General features: G+C 47.1%; 1 protein-coding gene across 3 annotated transcripts in view; it reads left to right on the forward strand.

The window, feature by feature from the left end:
• ATXN7L1 (ataxin 7 like 1) overlaps positions 1–20,417 on the forward strand; it is a gene marked incomplete at both ends in the record, with an annotated part of 213,476 nt that overhangs the window by 88,129 nt on the left and 104,930 nt on the right. Inside the window, one exon of one of the 3 annotated variants that reach the window (XM_080940380.1) lies at positions 6,778–8,148. The exons of the other annotated variants lie outside the window; for them this stretch is intronic. Coding sequence (XP_080796506.1) covers positions 6,778–6,863 — 86 coding nt within the window. Of the gene's footprint in view, positions 1–6,777; positions 8,149–20,417 lie in introns of those variants that run through there. 3 annotated transcript variants of the gene reach the window in all.

Consider the following 20,417-nt stretch of genomic DNA (forward strand, 5'->3'; position numbering starts at 1 on the left):
GAGATATTTCATTGTCTGCTGGTGAGCTGACACATTATACATATTCAGGTAGGCCACCCAGGTAGAATGACCCTCTTTGCCCAGGTCTCGATGTCCAGCAATTCACTATTTCTTTTCGCCCCCAAAAGAAAGTACTATTCCCCCTGCCAAAGAAAGAAGTCCTTAGGCTGCAGCCTTTGATTGTCTCTCATCTCTGTGCACCCGTGATGTGCCAGGCACCATGCCGGATGGTGACATGAGGACGGCTGAACACGAGCTGTGCTGCTGTCTGCGTCTGACGCTGTGACATAGACGCTGTCTTCCGTGGTCACACTCCCGGGTGCCACCTCTCAGCAGTGCCTCCGTGCAAATAGCTCCTCTGAAAACAGCAGCAAGCCACTTGTGTGCTCACGGCTGCCTCTGGCAGTGGGGTGTCAGTCAAACGTTGGCGGCTCTGACCTTTCCACAGCATCTCGCTGTGCGTACAGGAGCACTCACTCTCCCACAGTCTGCGAATTTGGACACCGTTAGAACAGAGGCTAGAACTCTCATCCCACTATGACCACCGTGTTCACGTGAAGAAAATGCACAGCAGTAAAAAAAAAAAAAAAAAGTACCGTGCTCACTCCAGGAGGCAAACGCTTGCCTTTAGGAAAGTTTGCGAATTCAGTTTCCAAAGCAGGGTTTTCTTGTGCAACAAAGGGGCCCATTTGCTAGCTTATGAACCACTCTTTCATCTGAGCCCTTCATAGTAACTATTAGAAAAACACTCCGGCGACGTGAGACGGGAGCTCTGGTCTGCTTAGAGGCTCTAATCTATCCCTTCGTTTCCTAGCCTGAAGATCCCATCAGAACCAAAGGTACAGACATCTTAGCAGGCAGTTGGTTATGTTCTGCATGAGAGTAAATTCTTTTACCATGCCGATGAGTGACAATGGCTGGGTGATGAGAGAAAGATGCAAACCGAAACGCCAAGCGAGCGCTTTGTGCATGTGAACCTGGTAATGAGATCAGGTTTGCAGAAAGCTAGGCATCAGCAGCCCTGCCAGCCGAGCCTAAGCGCTAGTTGGTATTCTGAAGCCCCAGCACAAACACAGATACATCTTCTCGACCATACTTTCATTCCCAGGCCTCAGATGAGTTTGTTAAGCAGGAAGTTAGAAGAAAGCAATCCAGGGAGAGAATTCTGTATGACAGAGAGGCTTGGCAATTTGAGCCTCCATGACCTTGCTGGAGCCTTCCCACCTCTGTTTGCCCATTTGTGGAATGGGTGCTGTGATTCTGCTCCATGGTTATTATTAGAAATGATAAATTTGAAGTTGCCTTGGCATGTAGCTTGTGCTAAAAATATGCCTTGCTGCCGCGTGGAGGCATCTTTAGATGAAATATATAATGAGGTTAGACGGGAAACATCGGGTTTTGGCTGCAGCAGCATGGGCAGAGACTGGCAGTGGGAAGGGAAGGTCCACATGCTGGGCCGGGGAAGGCGAAAAGAGCCCATCTAGGATGCTGTCTCTGGCTGCATGGTGGCGTGCTCAAACACAGAGTGACATTCTGCAGTCTGGCTTGAAGGTGGGAACAGGAACCAGGGGATGAGCGTCGTTTCACACCGAAGGCTCTGTATTGAAGCCTGGCACCTCTGGCTTCTAGAGGGTTGGGAGGAGTGACAGGGGAGACACAAGTCAGCTAGTGTTCTTCAGGATGCCAACTGCAGTGTACGAAGGGCATTAGGTTAGAGAGACGGGCACAGGACTAGGAAAGAGCGTGAGTCTACAGTGCCTAGGCTTGATTTGGTCTCTGACATTCCTAAGTGACTTCTGCCAATCCTACAACCTTTCCGTGCCTCAGTTTTCTCATCTATAATATGGGACTAATATAGAACCTGATCCACAGAGGTATTCTCAAAGACAGAGTAAGTGGGTAGTATAGAAGACAGGCTGGTATTGGGGCACAGGAGCATGGTGGGGAGGCCTTTGTGGGTTGCCACTCATGGTAGAGGCTGACACACACGTAATGTGACTAATTGAAACACAGCTCTAGAGGCTTAAGATATACAAGGTGTTCTAGCCAGCCCCCACATTTAGATATTTTGACTGTATATAAGTAAAAGCACCATGTTATGTCCAGAGACTGGAAGGACAGGCCTGCATCTGTAGACAAGTAGACCCTGATGACCCATTAGCTGCCTAGAGAAGACCGGTGGGAGAGCTTAGCTCAGACAGACCATACTGAAACTGCAATGAATTTCCTTCCTGCCTCAGGGATGCTAGAAGATTAGGGTACCTGTGTGCCCAAAAGCAGATTCCAACCAAAGCCAGCATCCTGGAGATTTACTACTTATCTCTTGCAAGTCCATTTTTCTCAGAGTCCTTGACTGATACTGTACCTCTCTGAGCCCTGGAATCCTGCAAAGCAGTCTCTCTTTATCTGTCTTTCTCCAGCAGAGGAAACTCCTATTCTGTAGAACTCTCGCTCCTCCCCCTGTACAGTGTAGGGTGGGCCTGCCCTCTGCTGCACACATTGTTAGGAAGTTGGCATGTCAGGCTCATGGAGCAAGAATTTTGCCATCCAATGGTGAAAGGAGACACCAGTCATTTGCTGGAGGGTGTGTGCCAAAATGTGGTCATACAATGGGAGGAAATGTTGGCTCTTGGCACAAGATGTGGTCCCCCGGGCATGCACCCAGCCTGAACAGCTCCTTTAAAACCAGAAGCAATTTGTCATCTTTTGATTCTCTTCCAGCACTGTCCCTGTCCCAGGTAAATAAATGAGGTAGCACATGGGTGTCCAAATGCAGAAGCAGCTCCTCCCAGCAGTGTTCCGGGTAGAGAATGCTCATGGGGTGGTCCTGGTTTCATGACCGTAGCCGTAAGCAAATCTCTTCATTGCTTGCTCCGTTTACATAGGCAGAGACGCTTTCTTGGAATCTCCCAGCTTCCAGTGCGTCTTCGGTAGGTTCTTCTCATCTCAGCATCCTCAAGTGAATCATCAGTTCGTGAGCTCAGTGTCTCATGGCTGTAGTTCCACAAAATGCTACTAATCAAACCAATGTCTCAGCAAACGCCAACAAGCATTTCCGAATTAAAAATAGAGACGGGTTGGACTTTCTGTTTTAAAAAAGCCTTGATTAAGAAAAGCTGGAGGGAACATAGGCAGACATGCTTCAGTTCGCTTGGGTTGCAACCTCTCTAGCAGCTTAGAAACCCTGCAGAGCTAAGTCAAAACACCCAGTTATTCTCAGGGAGATGCTAAGACCTCAGGGCTAATTACTAATCTATGTGTGACCAGTGTGTGACACCCCTGTAAGAGAGGGAGGACTGAGTGACACAGGAGTTTAGTTAGGCATGCAGGCCTTCTGCTCACACCAAAGGGCTGTGTGTTGCTGGGCCCTTTGTACACATGTGATTTCTCTGAGTCTGAATTTGCTAGACCTGCGTCTCGTGCCTCTGTTCTCTGTCTACTGATTCTGTGTCTGCTGTAACTACTTGTAGAACGGGGGAAGGGTGGGGGTAGCAAATTCCATCCCCAGCATTAGGAAGCACATACCACACATCTTGGCTATCAGATTTTATTTAGACTTGTAGAAAAAAGAGGGGGCAAACTTCTACTTCTTGGAAGGTGGGGGACCAGCAAGCTGGTTTATTAAAAGATGAACCAGAACATGAACCACAGTGGATTCTTAAAGAGGTCCTGTATTACATGTGTGCTAGAATAATCATGTGTGATGTGATGGAGTCATGTAATCTTTTCTTTTTAAACTTAACATGCTGAAACAGCCGTACCAGGCCCATCTACTGACTCTTGAAAGGCTGGTGGGCTGCCTGTCTATTGAAAGACTTTCCCATGACTTCCAGTTCTTGATTTGCATCCTTGGATTTCCCCCAATCTTGACAGGCTTTGTCATAAAACCAGAGAAGGAAGACAGTGCATGCTCGAGGAAGGTATTCCTTACTGTCTCGTCGCTGCCCTGGAGCTCAGCGCCAGGCATAGTAGGCACTCCATCACTGTCTTCTGAAGAAATGAATGGGGGACCTGAATAATTTAATGTCCGGTCCTTTCACTTAGGCTGCTCACTGCGGAGACAAGCATCGGAATACACAGTCCAGCTAGTGAAAGCGAATCCCCGAGCCCCACCTTGAGTTTGCCTTTCTACCAATGTATGCATGTGTCTGGCAAGGTCCTGCTGACACGAGAACCTCTGGCCTGATGACTGTACTTTGAGGGGACTTCACGACTCAGGTGCCTTCGTCCTTTTCCAGGTCCTCTCAGTAAATGCCTCTCAGAGCAGAAGTTGATTTTGTTTAAAAAAAAAAAAAAAGAAAATCACTGGGATGTCAACAAGTGGGAAAGCACCTTGTTTTTTGTTTTTGTTTTCCTTTTAACTGTTTTTAACCAATCTGTGGGCTGGGAATGCGGCTTGGCTAATAGAGTGCTGTCTTAGCAAGACTCTGGGTTCAGTCTCAGCACCGCAGGAAGTGGAGGCAGAAAGATCCGAAGTTCAAGTTCATCTTCAGCTATATTTAATGCTTGAGGCTGGCCTGGGATACAGAAAACACACAAGCATGTGCACACACTCACCGAGAGCGGGGAGTAATAAACACAAACTACCTTTTGCCCCTCATGTGCCCTAAGGGATGGAGAGCCAGGCGCCACCTCCCTCATGACAGTTTGTGCTGCCAGAACGCAGCCAGGTCAGCTGGAGTATAGTGGTATACCTTTCAACATGGAAGTCCACTAACATCCCCAGCCCTTTGGGACCTCTACCCTGTGTCAGATGCATGTAACTGCAAAGTCAAAAGAAGACAAGAGCTTTCTCGGACACTGCACGTGCCGAGAAAAGACAGACAGGAGATGAGCCTGCAGTGCCTAAAGGGAACATGTTTGTAAATCTTTTCATTTGGCTATGGGCCTGACTGATGTCATTTGGCTCCAGGATTCAGAAACAAGAGGGAGTTTCGTGTCCCACAAAAGGCTGCCCTCTACAGAAAGCCAGGCCTCACTCACGATGGCCAGCAAGGAGATGGGGTTCCAAGCCCAGGTCTCAGGGAGCTCCTCCCTCTGTCCTCTTTTCTTGGGAGGCTGTAGGAATGTGTGGTTCACTGGAGAGGCCCGGAACAGGTCACGTGGAAGTGCTACAAAGATCAGGCTTCCTGAACATAAATGATGTGGAACGTAAGGACATCCCTGAGGACCTTCCTCTGAGGTTGACAGTGTGTTTGAGTGTCCCATGGCTATATAACAAGTCTTGCCAACATCTAACAGTGAGGAGCGTTGAAAGTGTATGATCTCGAACACATCTGTGGGTCAGAGAGCTGAGTGCTTCTGGCTCCAGGTCTCTCATGTGGTCACTATCAACCTGTCAGCTGAAGGTGTGAGCAAAGTTGGAGACCTGTCCCCTTGATGGTTCACTTCCTTGGCTGTTGGCTGGAGGACTCCATTCCTTGCTCTCAGAACCTCAAGCCTCTCTACAGAACTCAGAACTGCTCATAACTCAATGGCTGGCCCTCTCTAGAGTGGAGAGAGAGCCTCACAATTGACACACCAACACTCTCCTTTTTGTGTGTTAGAAATGGTTCTGTAAGTCTGGCGTGCATACACACACGTGGAGGGGGGTTAAGGGTGTTGGGATGAGGCTCTGTGTCACAAGGGAAAGGGCATCTCCCCAAGAATGAGACCCTTAATCCACATCTTGTCAGGCTCAGACTCAGAGGACCATAGGACGGGCTTTTGGCACAAAGGGAAGGGGACTATGACCTTGGGATCATGTGGCTTCAACCTGACTGAGGAGAAGATGGGAGCTAGAAAATCTAGGACCCAAGCCGTCCCCTTTCTCCTTCTGTTCAGGTCTGAAAGGTGATTTGTTCTGAAGGAACCATAGCCACTTGTGAGTTTCATGGCTGTGATTTTTTCCTAAGAGCATGGGGTGGCTTCTGGGAGAGCCAACTCTTCCTGGAGAGAGCAGCAGACAGCATCCAGCCTGCTCTTCCGGTGGAGGAGGGCAGGAACTCTGACCCAGGACGTGTCCTGGAATAAGAGGGCATCCTGGCTGGTGGAGGAGGATATCGGAAAGACACAAAAATGGTTTCATTTAGGAGACTGACTTGGATCCAAGGGGACCCACAGTCCATCCGTTTCAGCCAAGGTCCCGGGGTCCTACTGAGATCTCCTGTGGTGTGCGGAGGTCCACTGTGATCACGCTGTTCTCTTCAAAGGATGCTGGGTAGCAGAGCCCTGAGGACACAGAGCCACTGGTGGCCATACGTCTCCGTGTCTCTCTTATCTCCTTATCATCCCTGGGGAATAAGCTAATCAAACTTGCTGATGGTTTTACACTGAGAAGGAGATAGCTAATAACTTGGGTGACAAGTATTAGAATACAATGTGATGTGGATAAATTGGGCCCGTGTATTAAGAGCTATAAAATGAGATTTCATCACAGCATGAATAATGGGGGCTGTAGAAAGGATTAATCAAATACCCCATTAAAAGATATAGGAATTCCAGTCAGACCACCCCTGTTTAATTACACTCCTGCCCTCTCCCCCACCCCACTCCTTTCCCCCCTGAAATGGCTTTCTGCTAGGGAAAGAAAAACATGGAAAGGAGCTTAGAGGAAATAATGGGGAGGCTCGGACATGTGTTTTGCTAGCACCTGATCATGAGGACAGATGTAAGTGGTCAGTATTTAATGTGGTGGGGGAAGGCAAATGGCATGAGCAATCATTGACAAATGTAATTTCCAGAGGCGCCCTGTTGATACCATTCAGCAAATGCCAACAAAGCATTTACTTTCCAAAGGGAGAAAGCAAGACAGCAAGAGAAATGCAAGCATCTCCTGGAGTGGAGCAGAGAGCCGCCAAGCCCTAGAACAGCGTCAGGTGTGAGCATGCACAGTACAGAAGACACCCAGCGCTTCCGAAAGATCGTGCAGGACTGGCTTTGTCTGCGGAAGGCTTCCTGGAAGAGGAGACTCCAGCAGAGAGCCCCGAATTGTGGACAAGCTTCCATGTACTGCGAATTCGTGAGCACACTGTGGTGACAGGGTCTAGACAGGAAGTGGGCTTGAGCAGAGCAGGGGGCACCTGTGGGGCTCTTCTCTCCATTTCCTCCTCTTCCTCCACCACCATCACCACCACTATCACCACCACTACCTCCAACACCACCACTACCACCTCCATCACCACCACTACCACCACCACTATCACCACCACCACTACCACCACCACTATCACCACCACCACTACCACCACCACCTTCTCCAACACCACCATCACCTCCTCCAACACCACCACCACCACCACCACCACACAGGTCCAAAGTGCCACCACATCTCACCTGGACAACTGCCAATGCCTTCCAGCTGTTTTCCCTGCTCCCACTCTCCTCCTGTACAACCCATTCTGCACACCAAAGTCAGAATCCAAATCAGAGTTGATCATGTCATTCCCATGACTTGTGGTTCCCCCTCGCTCTTAAGTTAAAACTAAAAACCATTATCATGGCATCAAGGTCTGTGTGGTCTGAACCACAGCCTGTGCCAGGCCCCCTTTCATATGCCAGTGCACCTAGCCTGAACATTTTAGCACATTGGGTCTTCCTGCCACAGGGCCTTTGCACATGCTTTTCCCTCCCTAACAATGGTTTTCTTTCATCCCCCTTTCTCCAGAACTCTGACTCATCCTTCAGGATACATCTTAGTGATTACTTCTTGTAAATGTCTCTAATTTTCACATCTAGATTAGTATTCCCTCGTGTGTTGAAAACAAATATTTATTGTGTGAAAATATGTTTTGATGTCTGTTTCCCTAACTACAACACAAGTTCTGTGCGGGCAGAAACTTGGTGTTTACACCCCTCAGAGCCTATATATGCTGACTAGATCATGGCATTTAGTTAGTAGCAGCAAGATAAGTAGAGAAGTCATACAGAACAGTTTCTAGAAGAGTACTGTTATGAATTTTTAACAAAATAAATGCCTGAATTTATGTCCAGACCCTGACACCTGCTGGCTATGTTGTTTTAGTAAGTGATAGGTCCTTTAGAATCTGTGCCCTCGTCTATAAACCTATGATACTAACAGCCACCTCATATGGTCATTGTGATAATTTCATGAAATAATGTATACAAAAGCATTTTTGACTGTAAAACCAGATATAAATATACTCTGTCACTCTCTAAATGCCTGTACATTGAGTCCTTCTCAAATATCTATTGGATGGAAGCATGGATGATGGTTAAACGTATGGGTAGGGGGATAGATGGATGGATGGATGGATGGATGGATGGATGGATGGATGGATGGATGGATGGATGGACTGACGAATAAGTGGGTGGGTGGATGGATAAATAGATGGGTGGGTGGGTGGGTGGGTAGATGGACAGGTGTATGGAATGACTGGCAGATGGATGGACATATTAACAGTTAAGGAAGCCAAATAGCCAGAGACTTGGAAGAGAGGGGGAGGAACTGGTTGGCTCTAATCCCTGCCTCATGCTGATGGGACAGGCAGGGAAGATGATGGAGAAAATTACTTAATCCAGGCAGAGAGAAGTCACCAGTGACCTCGGGGCCACACCTCCTCAGCCTTGTCATGTCAGTCCTGTCATGACACACCTTCATTAGAGCTTAATCACTTTGCTGATTTTTGTCTTTGGGGGAGACATCAAATTGATTTGCACATCCAGCAAACTTGGTACAGTTCCTCCAGCTGCTGCCAGCAGGTGATGACGAGGGAAGAAGTGGCTGTTGGAGGCTAAGGAAATGCACTAAACATTCACGTTAATAAGGCCTAGAAGCCTTCCATATTTAATTAATTGCCATGGATAATTGGTTTCAGTTTCAAGAGTGGTTCCATCTTTAACTCTCTGTGCTCTGGTAGGATTAATGCCTGTAGGTACCAACAGGGATTTGCAGTATGAGAACCTGTCACACATATCTATAAGGTTTTATTCCCCCTCTTCGATCACACCTACTCTCTACAGTTGCCACTGTCTTGGGGAAAGTCACATGCACACACACACACAATAGCTAAAGTTCCAGCCCTTCTGATTGGCCACCCTGATAATATGGAGGCCCAAGCATCTGGTCTGGTCTACTCAGTCTGTGTGAGGCTTACACAGTTAGTAAGTGGCTGGATATGGGCACTGTGTCTGTCATCTCATAGATAACTGAGTAAGAAGCATGTGACAGACACATGATATCTCTTCACTCCAAATAGACTTGAATGTATTAGGTCTCATGAGGGGAAAAAAAGGTAAGAACAGACGGGGGGGGGGGAGAATATATATATTTAACATGGTAATTGGTAATATAAAATGTGGATTGATATTTGGATTATCCTTTTTCTATACTTGTAAGAAAATACCCAAGTCTGGGTACCTTGTAAAGAAAACAGGCTTATTTAGCTCATAATGTTGGAGGCTAAATACTCAAGACCAAGCAACCTTGACTGTTCGGTCTCGAGTTAGGAAGCAGGGGAGGAAACAGGAGCACAGGGACTAGGCATGTGGTGTGCTCTTGCTTCATAACAACCCACTCTCCTCCCAAGAGCAACATCCCCGTGACCCATGGTCCAGTTGTCTTGCACTGGGCTCAAGTCTGAACTGAAAACGGGGGCAGTCTTCAAAAAGGCTTTTAAGCAGGTTGGAGCAGCCCTTGGTCTTCAGCAGGGATGACTCAAGAGCATGTGGTTGATCTAAGGATAGACTTACACGTGTTTCTGACTTCAACACATCTCCCTGATGAAGGACTCAACTTGACAGTTCTGTCCTTATCAGCAGAGTGGTTGCCTTTGAACAGATGCCTGTAGACTGGTGAGGAAGTGCACCAAGGCCCTGGTCCATTTGTAAACAGGAAAGTCTAGCGCCTCCCAGGATAGTGTAGGCCCAAGCCCAGCTGATGAGGCACTGCTGCTGAGGATGCATGGCGGGGCAGCAGCTTTGGGGTGTAACCCCTGATGTCCTACTAGTCTCCACGGAAGGGACAGATGCAGCATCGTGGAGTCCTCCCATTGTTCAGAAACAAGAAGCCAAGTCTCCAGTTTCAGGGAGAAGAAGGTGATCACTCAGAACCTCCAGAACCCGGTGCACAGCTGAGTTCCCTGCTCACCTCACCTTCCCTGACTCTGGCTCTACTTGAGCTTAAGCCTTCAGGTGGATGCAAAATGAGAATCTCGTGCTTTTCCAGAGGGGTCGAGTGAGGATTAACCACCTTACTGCATGCAACACACTTTAGCCCAGCTTGCCAGGCATGAGAAGAGAGCTGATAGAAGCCTTAATAGGTTTATTCCCTTGATAAGCCCTGGATTCCCTGCAGACATCACTGCAGGGCTCAGAGACAGGATTGGAGAAGGGCTGGGAGGGCAGCCAGGGAGAGGAAAGGGCTCAGAGAATTCTGTAATTCCTGGTGAGTTGAAGACTCAGTGAGTTGGAGAGAGAGAGAGAAAGGGAGGGAGGGAGGAAGAGACAGACAGACAGACAGGCACACAGACAGACAGGCACACAGAGAGAACATACTCAGTCCAGAGGAGATGCTAAGAGGTGGTTACCACATCTTTCTGAATGGTGCACCAGGATCATAGCTAAGGTGAGGGAGTTTTGAAGAGATATTCATCTTTTCATTGAACAGGAATTGAGATTAATTTGGCTTTGAGAGTTTAAAATGCACACATTGTAATAATTGGCTATACCCTAGAGCATTGTAAAATCAGGGTTGGTAATCTTTTACCATCTACACTCTGAGAGCAGGATCTCAGTCTTGCAAGCACATTTTTTTAAAACTCCTGAGCCCAGGAAAGAAATTGTCTGCATGTCAAATTTGCATTTAGTGCCTTCTTCCTCAAGAAGCCTCTGCCCCAACACTGTCTCCACTGTGAGCTGGCAGGAGTCCTTGTAAGCCTGGTTTCTTTTACAAACACAGTTCCTGAAAAAACCCAGGACAGCCGTAAGAACATACTGCTTGCCTGTGCCCTGTTAGGCCTAGCTTCTGAGACTCCTCCTTGGTTGTTTTAGGATCTTCCTTGCCCATCTTACTAATCCTGAGATAACAATTTGAAAATAATTCTAGTAGCCTATTGGATTTGAAAAGCACCTTGAATGTTGCATTTTCTTTTTTGATCAAATTCCCATTTTGTAACTCTTTGTCTCCTGCCACCAATCAGAATCCACCCCCATACATGCCTAATTTTCTCAATGGTAAAAGGCCTACCTCCTGGGAGGATACAATCTACTGATTTTGTTCATTTTGTGAATGCCATAGCTTAATAGTATATAATGTAGGGCCCTGGACTTATTAGGGGTGTCTGGAGGTCACCATTAAGTAGATGGGCTCCTTATTAAACCAGTATTTGATAAGACCTTTCAAAAGTGCTCATAATGTGTCTGTGGGACTGCCTGCCTGCTGAGATTAGAGAAAGGGAGGAAATCTTAACACTTGCTCCAAACCCTAAGTAAATGTCCAGACTTAATCTCCCTTTCATCTACAATTTATATTCCATACATTTGGTGAGTCTGAGTAGTGGTTTAGTTTCTGTAAGTTTGCACCACATCAGCCTTCTTATTATGTAATCATGTTTGATGAAACCTAACATGTACAATCCTTAGCCCTGGAGCATCTTGTGAGCCAACGCTCATTACAGATGTGGAGCCGACTTTATTGGAAGACTTTACAGAGATGCATTCCCCGGGCCAACACACACACACACACACACACACACACACACACACACACACACACATTCTCTCTCTTTGTCTCTCTCTTTCTCTTTGTCCACAAAGGATCCCATGACCTTGCTTTCTTTGCTGTCTCCTCATTACCTCTATTGTGAAGGATTCTTCTACACAACCATGAGAAAACAGTGACCATTGGTTGTATCATCAGTAGGGATGTGGCTGGGAAAACAGAATGATTTTTTAGCTAATATTGCCATTAAAATTGAGTGCACATGACCGTAGCAAAGTCTTTAATAGATTGGTTTGCAAGGAGAGAAATAGAGGATGGGGAATAGGCATGCAAAGGCTATGTGTGCTGGCTCAGAGGCTGAGGGCTAAGCCAGTATGAGTTACAGTGAGAGGCTGTCTCAAAACCAAACACACCAAATCAATGTGTGTAAAAAAAAAGAAAAGAGTGAGCCAGTGTTTGAGGCTCTGGCCATCTGGGGCAATGCGGGAAGCATCATTAATTTTGAAGACTATAAATGGCTCCTTCAGAGAGAGGACAGCACCTTGTAGCCTAGGAACTTGGCGAAGTCTGTCCCTTCGGTTGTATGGTGTATGAAGGTGTCTGCTCAGAGTGGTGCCTTTGCTGTGTGATTTTCAGTGTCTACACTTTATTTCCTCAAGATTTTTTTTAATGAAGTCTATATGGTGTTCTCATGGCCTGTCTTTCAAGAATTTTGGAAGTGGCATCACATAATAAAATGCATGTCTGTTTTGGAAGCTCCCTGTGGGCTTTGTCTGCTGCCAAGGTCAGGCCTGAGTAGAAAGAAGCCTGTGCATTGGGCTTCCCTGAGCTGTGGCTGCCATAAACATTTATGCTTTGGGGGAACTTACTATGTAGTCATTTCTTTAGCTAGCAAGCACTACCACCTCTTCTAAATCAGACCTGGACCCTCACAGGCCTTTCTGCTTGCTGTTGTAGCTCCCTGGACCCTGGTCATCCTTAGCATGGAGATTTGTTCAGAGACTCATTCTTGCTGTGACAGAACCTGCTTCCTCTGCCTCTCTTGTTCCTCTAGATGCCAGGCTGCAAGGGGTGGCTATCCTAAGGCTGTGGTGTTAGGGTCTCCTCTAGAATGATTCCCCCACCCCCCGAAGGTTGTGATTGGTTTCTTTAAGGCCTTCATCCCCATTAGATGAAGATCCCTGGAGGTATTAGTAAGCCATGTGGACATTTTAATAGGGTCAGCTCATAATGAATGAGATGCTGGAAACTTGAAGTGACACATGGCAAGAGCCTCAGAGGGGAAGGGAGGAAATTTCACCTTTTCTTTTACTTCTTATCAGGGTTCATCTGAACTTGTTAATATCCTTCCATTGAAATCTAAAGTCCACAAAATCATAACACATGGAACTTTCCTGAACTGGCCAGACCTTACTGGCCATCCCCTCTTCAATCCACAGGCCAGAACCCACACCTATTCGAGATGAATGGGCTGGATTATGTGAGTATGGCTTGGTCTTGCTATCATTCAGTTCTCAGAGTGGACACTCAGTAAATGTGTGTTGCATAGACACAAGGAATCCATAAGTAAGGGCTCAGACTGGCAGGCAGTGTGTGGACTTTCCTAGGTCACTAGTGAGGAGGTATATGGTGTCACTCTGCACTGTCCTGGGGCATTTCCTCATGGTATCTGACTATGGACCAATCTTCTACATGGTGCCTTCCTAGCCTGAACAAGAAAGCCGGTCAATTACAACACTTGCCAAATGTCCTGGCACCTGTCCTCCATCCTGCACAACCCCCTGGGGCCTAGAACTGTCTCCATGTGTCCTGGACACAGTTGCATGAACCAGAGGAGGCATGTGAGGCTGAGAATGACTTAGTGGCATTTGAGGAGCAGAGTTGTAACTACAACCTGGGCCTTGGAGTCGAACACCCAATACACTTCCTACCTGACCCTCCAGATAAAAAGGATGAAGATTCAGGGCCCAGTCTCATGAGGCTTCCTGTCTGTTTCAATCAGGTCTGTCAGCAGATCCAGGGAAGACTTGCTGTTGTGGATCTCAGAAACAGCAGTCGGAAGGGGTGACTCCACTGTTCTGCTGTCTGCTGGGGCAGAAAGGAGGTGGGGGATGTCAACAGCAGAAAACCCATGCTCAAAATTGTGCATAGAGATGCAGCCTTGTAGTCCCTGTACTTGGTAGGGAAAGGTTAGAGAATCCGGAGTCTGAGGCTATCCAAGTTCACTCCAAAAGCTTTTTAGATTTATTTTACAAGTATGACTATATGCCTGTGTGTGTGTCTGTGTGTGTGTGTGTGTGTGTGTGTGTGTACTATATATGTGCCCGGTGCTTGCAGAGGTCAAAAAAAGGCATAAAACTGGAGTTATAGATGGTTGTGTACTGTACTGGCTGGTTGTGTGTCAACTTACATGCTGGAGTTATCACAGACAAAGGAGCCTTAGTTGAAGAAATGCTTCTATGAGATCCAGCTGGAAGGCATTTTCTCAACTAGTGATCAAGGTGGGAAGGGCCCAGCTCATTGTGGGTGGTGCCATCCCTGGTCTGATAGACCTGGGTTCTGTAAGGAAACAGGCTGAGTAAGCCAGGGGAAGCAGGCCAGTAAGTCACATTCCTCCATGGCCTCTGCATCAGCTCCTGCTTCCTGACCTGCTTGAGTTCCAGTCCTGACATCCTCTGGTGATGAACAGCAGTGTGGAAGTGTGAGCTGAATAAATCCTTTCCTCCCCAACTTGCTTCTTGGTCAAGATGTTTTGTGCAGGAATAGAAACCCTGACTAAGACATGCACCAACACTTATGTGTCCTGGGAACCAATCCCAGGTCCTCTGCTAGAGTATGAAGAGCTCTCAACTGCTGAGCCATCACTCCAACCCCGCAAAGTCCTTGTTTTTATCCTATCAATCTCGTCTGCCCACCGACCTCATTGGAAATGTCCTACCCAAGGTCACACAACAAACTTCTGGTGGGACTGGAACTTGAGCCAGAGCCCTGCCCAGCCCTGTCCTTTCCCACTTCCTGTTCCGTGATCCTCCACCATGGCTTCTCTTCCAGCCATCTTGGAGGACTGAGTTGCAGCTAGGCTCCCACTGGCTCGGTTGCTATTTTGCAGCAGTTCTGTGCACACTGACCACTTTGCTGTATCTAATTGCTTAATTAGTTTGTGCCTGCAAGAAAGAGCTGCTTCATTTGGAAGCTTAACATTGAAAATGTCTGAGTCGTTTTCCATAATCTGGATGGCATCGGGGTGACTACAGAACCTTCCACCCCGTGTTCCTAATCCACTTAGCACCAGGAGCACCAGGGATCATTCGTGCAGGGCACAGGTGCTGTGCTCAGGGCTACAGGGGGCTGTGGCTGCATTAACTACGAGACCCAGTGTGGGGTAAGGCAGGACCATGGGAAACACAATGTGAGGACCTTAGGAAAAAACAGCCTGAATAGTCAGGACATGTGCTAAGCCCTGGGTGCCATCTGCAGCATCGAAAAGGGTGGAAAGAGACAGTCAGGACATGTTATGTTTCTCTTAGGACCAAAGAGCCAGTAGAATTGATCATCTAGGAACCCAAGTGAGGTCAGCAGAGAGGTTCGAACCAGCTTTTCAGTTGACAGAACTTCTTAGTCACAGCTACACGTTGGAGGAAATTGGGAAGGCAGAATCCCACCAGTGTACCCTAGCTGGGAACCCAGTGATCAAGCAGAACCCGATGGGCTTTGTTAGGTGTCCATGGGGAAAAGACTGACTACATTTCCCAGCATTCCCTGCCTTGCAGGTTGCTCACCCAGATAAGCCACGCACGAACTTCTTGGGAGAACTGGAGATGAAGAGGCGCAAAAGCCACCTTGCCAAATGTGTCTTGTCATTTACCTGTCTGCTGCGACTGCAACTGCTCTCTCTTCTTCTGGAATCTTCTTCAGCTTCAGCTCCTAAGCAGGCATATATGTTTGCCTCTGTGAAAAAGAGCCTTTGCTGCCACAGGATCTTTCTATCAAAAGCCACAGAGAATAATAAGACTTTCAGCCCATTAAGGGGTTTTAGCAGAAGCCAGGGAGTTCACACTGCTCCTGGTCTTCCCTACTTACTAACCCTTTCTTCCCCTGCCTAGTTTCTTACCCCATAAGACACATTCACATGCGCTGCCCAGCATTTTCTGGGGTGTTTGAATGGCTGGAGTTCATTGGCCTCAGTCTGTTGTCATCAGTGGTGGGTTGTGACCAGTCTCCCTTTGTATGTGTTATAACTGCATGAAGAGATACGCCACTCTCACGTGCCCCATATTGTAGTGACTGGCCACGGTTAAAGCCATAGGAAGCTGGGAATGACCAACAGGAAGGGGAAGAGCCACTGCTGGATGACAGCTGTTTTGAGGGGCAGTGGACGAACCAATACAGATTTCAAAAAGAGTGATGAATAAGTATCATTTCAAAAATTAAGCATAAATATGAAATTCTACTATTCACTATGTTTAATTGCTTACAAAATAGATTGTCTGAAATGCTTACAGGTTAAGTGCAAAAGAGGCTCTAGGCTTAACTTTCCTTGGAAGTTACAGCAAACTCTCTGAAGCACACGTGGGCTGTAATACTGTTGCGAGTGCATGTGGGGCGTGATTTAAGGCCCCCGTGGGAGCAGCTGGAGGAGTCCTGTGAAGCCCAGTGCTGTGGGTACATGAAGACTGTTTACAGCACAGTGAAAACTCTTCTGACCTGGGTTATTCTGTAAGGACAGTGTGTGTAGAACTCAGCCATAGTGGATCTCAACAGTGAGTTTGGACCTGGTGGAGGAGATGGCAGGTATGCCAGCTCTGTTCCAGACCTGTTACCTCAGAAGACCACCAAGTAATGCTTCACCTCTCTTGTCCTCAGTGCCCGGGGCGGGGATTTTATAGTCTCTCTCAGTGACTGTCCTGAATGTGATAACAGTGACCTTCCTGCCCTCTGTTCTCTCGTCACAACTAACAGCTCCAAACACAAGAACTCCTGAGCTTTCATAATCAATGCACAATAAGTATAAAGGCATCGGTTAAGAAAATGGAATCAGACTGAAGAGATGGTTCAGTGGTTAGGAGCACTTACTGCTCTTGCAGAGGACCCAAGTTCAGATCCCAGCACCAAAATCAGATGGCTCACAACCACCTGAGAGTCCAGTTCCAGTGGATCTAACACCTTCTTCTGGCCTCCTGGCACCCACACACATGGGGCATATACTCATAGACATATGTGTGAATAAAGGGAAATGAATCTTTGTAGAAGAAAGAGAAAGACAAATCTCAGGCACTGACAAACTTCTTTTGAACTTCCTTCTCTCCTAAACTGTGGAGATGCTGGCCTTTTATCCCAGCACCTGGGAGGTAAAGGCCAGAGGTGATCTCTGAGTTCAAAGCCAGCCTGGCCTAGGGTAAAGGCTACACAGAGAACCCCAGTCTTGAACAAAAAAGAGAAGAAGAAAGGGGATAGACAGAGAGAGACAGAGAGCGTGTGTGCTCTTGTCAGGCACTGTAGTGCTCCCCTGTGACCCCAGCACTTGGAAGGCTGAGGTAGGAGGACAGCCATGGGTTCTAAAGTCTGCCTGGGCTGGGTAGTATGTGTTTGGAAACCCACACAAACTTACAAATAAAGTTCCTCAATCTTCTTTATTGTCTTTTAAAGAAGCATACATTTATTTATTTATGTTTTATTCTCTCTCTCTCTCTCTCTCTCTCTCTCTCTCTCTGTGTGTGTGTGTGTGTGTGTGTGTGTGTGTGTGTAGGTCAGAAGACAACTTTTGGTCCTTTCTTCTCTCCTGCACATGGATTTCTGGAGTCAAACTCAGGTCCTCATGCTTGGCTGTAGGCACCTTTACCCACCAAGCCATCTCTGCTCTCAGTGCCCCTTTATCTTTTTCTCCCTTCCAATACTATAATAATAATTTCACAAGCTCTATCTTCTTAACTGAATTTATTTTTATTGACCGGTGCAACAAACCACAAAACTCATACAAATTAGTAAGAGTTTGTAACGCTTTGATGCAAGCCATCATTGATTACAGAGTCAATGGATGAACTTTGAACCCAAGATAAGGAGAAGCAGAGGCATTCGAGAATCCAGCCTTTGGCTTTCACGTGTGCTGTAAGCAGTGCTGGTTAGTGCCCAGAGTCGGCAGCTGGATGCCTGCACCTCAGGCAGAGGTCAGATTTGCAGAGACAGACTTAGCTAGGAGCACACAGGTGCTACATGGGACCTGAGAACTGAGAGGTGAGAACAGCCTCCTTAATCTGTCCCTATTGTGGTCTCTCTGGAGTGGACAACACAGACTCCAGATACCACATACATCTGTCATTTCTTTGCAGCCTGGGGATTGCATAGCCATGTGGCGTGAGGTAGAGGAAAGAGTGCCCAGAGTTCAGAGCCAGCCCCAGTACTGTCTGGTGGAGGTAGCCCGAGACCCATCTGAGCTTGGCTGTATCTTCTAGCAGGGTTCTGTTAGGTAATCTCTCAGAACCTGGCCATTGCTTCATCCGACATGAGGAGTGGGGTGAGAGATTCAGTAGGATCTTGATCCAGTATCCACATGAAAAACTGAGAGGCTGAACTCAAAGGAAAAAGGAAACTGGTCAACTGTGGGACATTCTCCTTCAGGCAACAAGGACATTTAAAATTATACAGAAGTTGCAACAATAATCCAAACACCACCTCCCCATATAATGTATATGCATGGGTGTGGGTGCATCTAATACATCATTCATTTATTTTATCTGAACTGCTTGAGAGAAAGTTTTAGGTGTTATATCTATTTACTTATTAAATATTTGAATATGAATACCCTAAAATTAAAGGTATTTTTAAAATAATAGTGCAATCATCAAAATCAGGAAACTTTTCATTTTCTCAATTATATATTGTAACAACATTTAAAAAAACAGAAAATAATTTAAATTTAGGATTATGCTGCATTTAGCTGTCACGTGTCTTTTGTCTACTTTGCCTCTCCTGGCTTTAGCACTTTAGAAAGTTACAAGCCAGGGATGCTATGAAGAGACGATTTTTTTTTCTTAGTAGCTGGTGTTTCTCTATGGGTTCAGGTTATGCATTTGGGAAGTGTGGGAGGCTTCTGAGAGTGGTAAGACCTAAGGCTGGAAGTGTAGAAAGTGTCGGGGAAGAAAAGAAAGGGAGGGAGAAGCCCATTAGGCAGGCACTGGGCAGCAGAGATACCTGAACAAGTCAGACAGAAGCTCCCTCGGTCTGGGCACAGCATATTTGAGTACATCCTAAGTGAACGGTAAAATAATCCAAATCAGGAAGGAACCCTGAACCCGAGACAAACTAGGTTTCAGTTCAGGTACTAGGAAAAATGGAGGGCCACTTTATAGCATCCCTGGCTTGTAGTGTTCCGAACTGTCAAGGCCAGGAGTGGCAAAGGAGAAAGAGAAAGGTCCTTTTTGCCAGCAGATTTATCCTCCCAGTCATATCAACTGTGTCTAATAGACCATTGCTTCTGCACAGAGCCTCTGAGAGCCAGGCTATTCCCATGGGCCCTTGCAGATTATCCCTCGGTGACTCAGATATGCATAGCTCTCATTTTAGAAATGGGAAGATTGAGGCCCAGGAACTTCTTGTGCAGAGGCACCACTGAAGCCAGGGTCTGCCGCTCCCACTCTCTAGCCTGCTGTGCTGTTTGAGACCCATACACAGGCTTCCTCCCAAATCAGCCTTCACTCCGCTCCAAAAAGAGACTTGAATGGAGACACAGCTCTATTTTCCACTCATGTCAGTGGTTGATACTTGATTAATATTTGGGATTGCTGCCTCAGAGAACATCATTTTCACAGATGCAGAGAGCAATTTTGCTGTTACTGAGGCAGAAAGATTCATTTCCTCCCAGTCAGCAAGCAGATTTGGAGGGAGCTGTAACCACCAGAGTATTCTCAGTGGGTCCTGAAAGCAGAGCCCCCATGGCATTGTAAGCATTGATAGTGGGTGGGTCATAAGTCCCCAGCACCCATCGTGAGGACCACTTGGCACATCCTATGAATAACCATTGGCTTCTAAAGTGAAAGAAAAAATCCTGAGTGATTATGGCTGTCTTCACCATGTTGCCCGGAGGGGCATGTAGAGCCCTAGAGAGCTAATTTCTTTGACAGACAGAGGTGGTGATCAGAACAGCCTGACCTGCCTCCTTAACCCGGCAGGAACTAACACTGAGATTTGTTCTGTCACTGCTGCTGAGCAAGGCGGTGGCCTCCTGCAACCCTCATTCAGCTGGGGCACAATGAACCCTGCATTCCAAGCCTGCTTTGTGCCGCCGCACTGACATCAGTGACGGCAAAAGCGATGTTGAGTCCTGGCTCTGTGTCTAGCACAGGCCTTGGCCTTTCCCATCCTCGGTTCATAGTCTGTCCTTTTACCTGTTCTTTGTGCTTGTGTCTCTCTGTCTTAGTCAATGTTCTACTGCTGTGAAGACATCATGTCTATGACAAGTCCTATAAAGGAAAACATTTCACTGGGACTGGCTTACAGCCCATTATCATCATGATAGAAAGTATGGTAGCACATAGACAGTCCTAGGGATGGAGAGGTAGCTGAAAGTTCTATATCCAGATTGGCAGGTACCAAGAAGAGAAAGACACTGGGCCTGGCTTGAGCATTTGAAACCCTCAAAGCCCACCCTCAGTTCCTTCAACAAGGCCACACCTTCTCCAACAAGGCTACACCCATCCAACAAGACCACACCTTCTCCAACAAGGTCACACCCATTCCAACAAGACCACACCCACTCCAACAA

This window comes from Micromys minutus (genome assembly GCF_963924665.1).
Source record: "Micromys minutus genome assembly, chromosome: 1".
Lineage (NCBI taxonomy): Eukaryota > Metazoa > Chordata > Mammalia > Rodentia > Muridae > Micromys > Micromys minutus.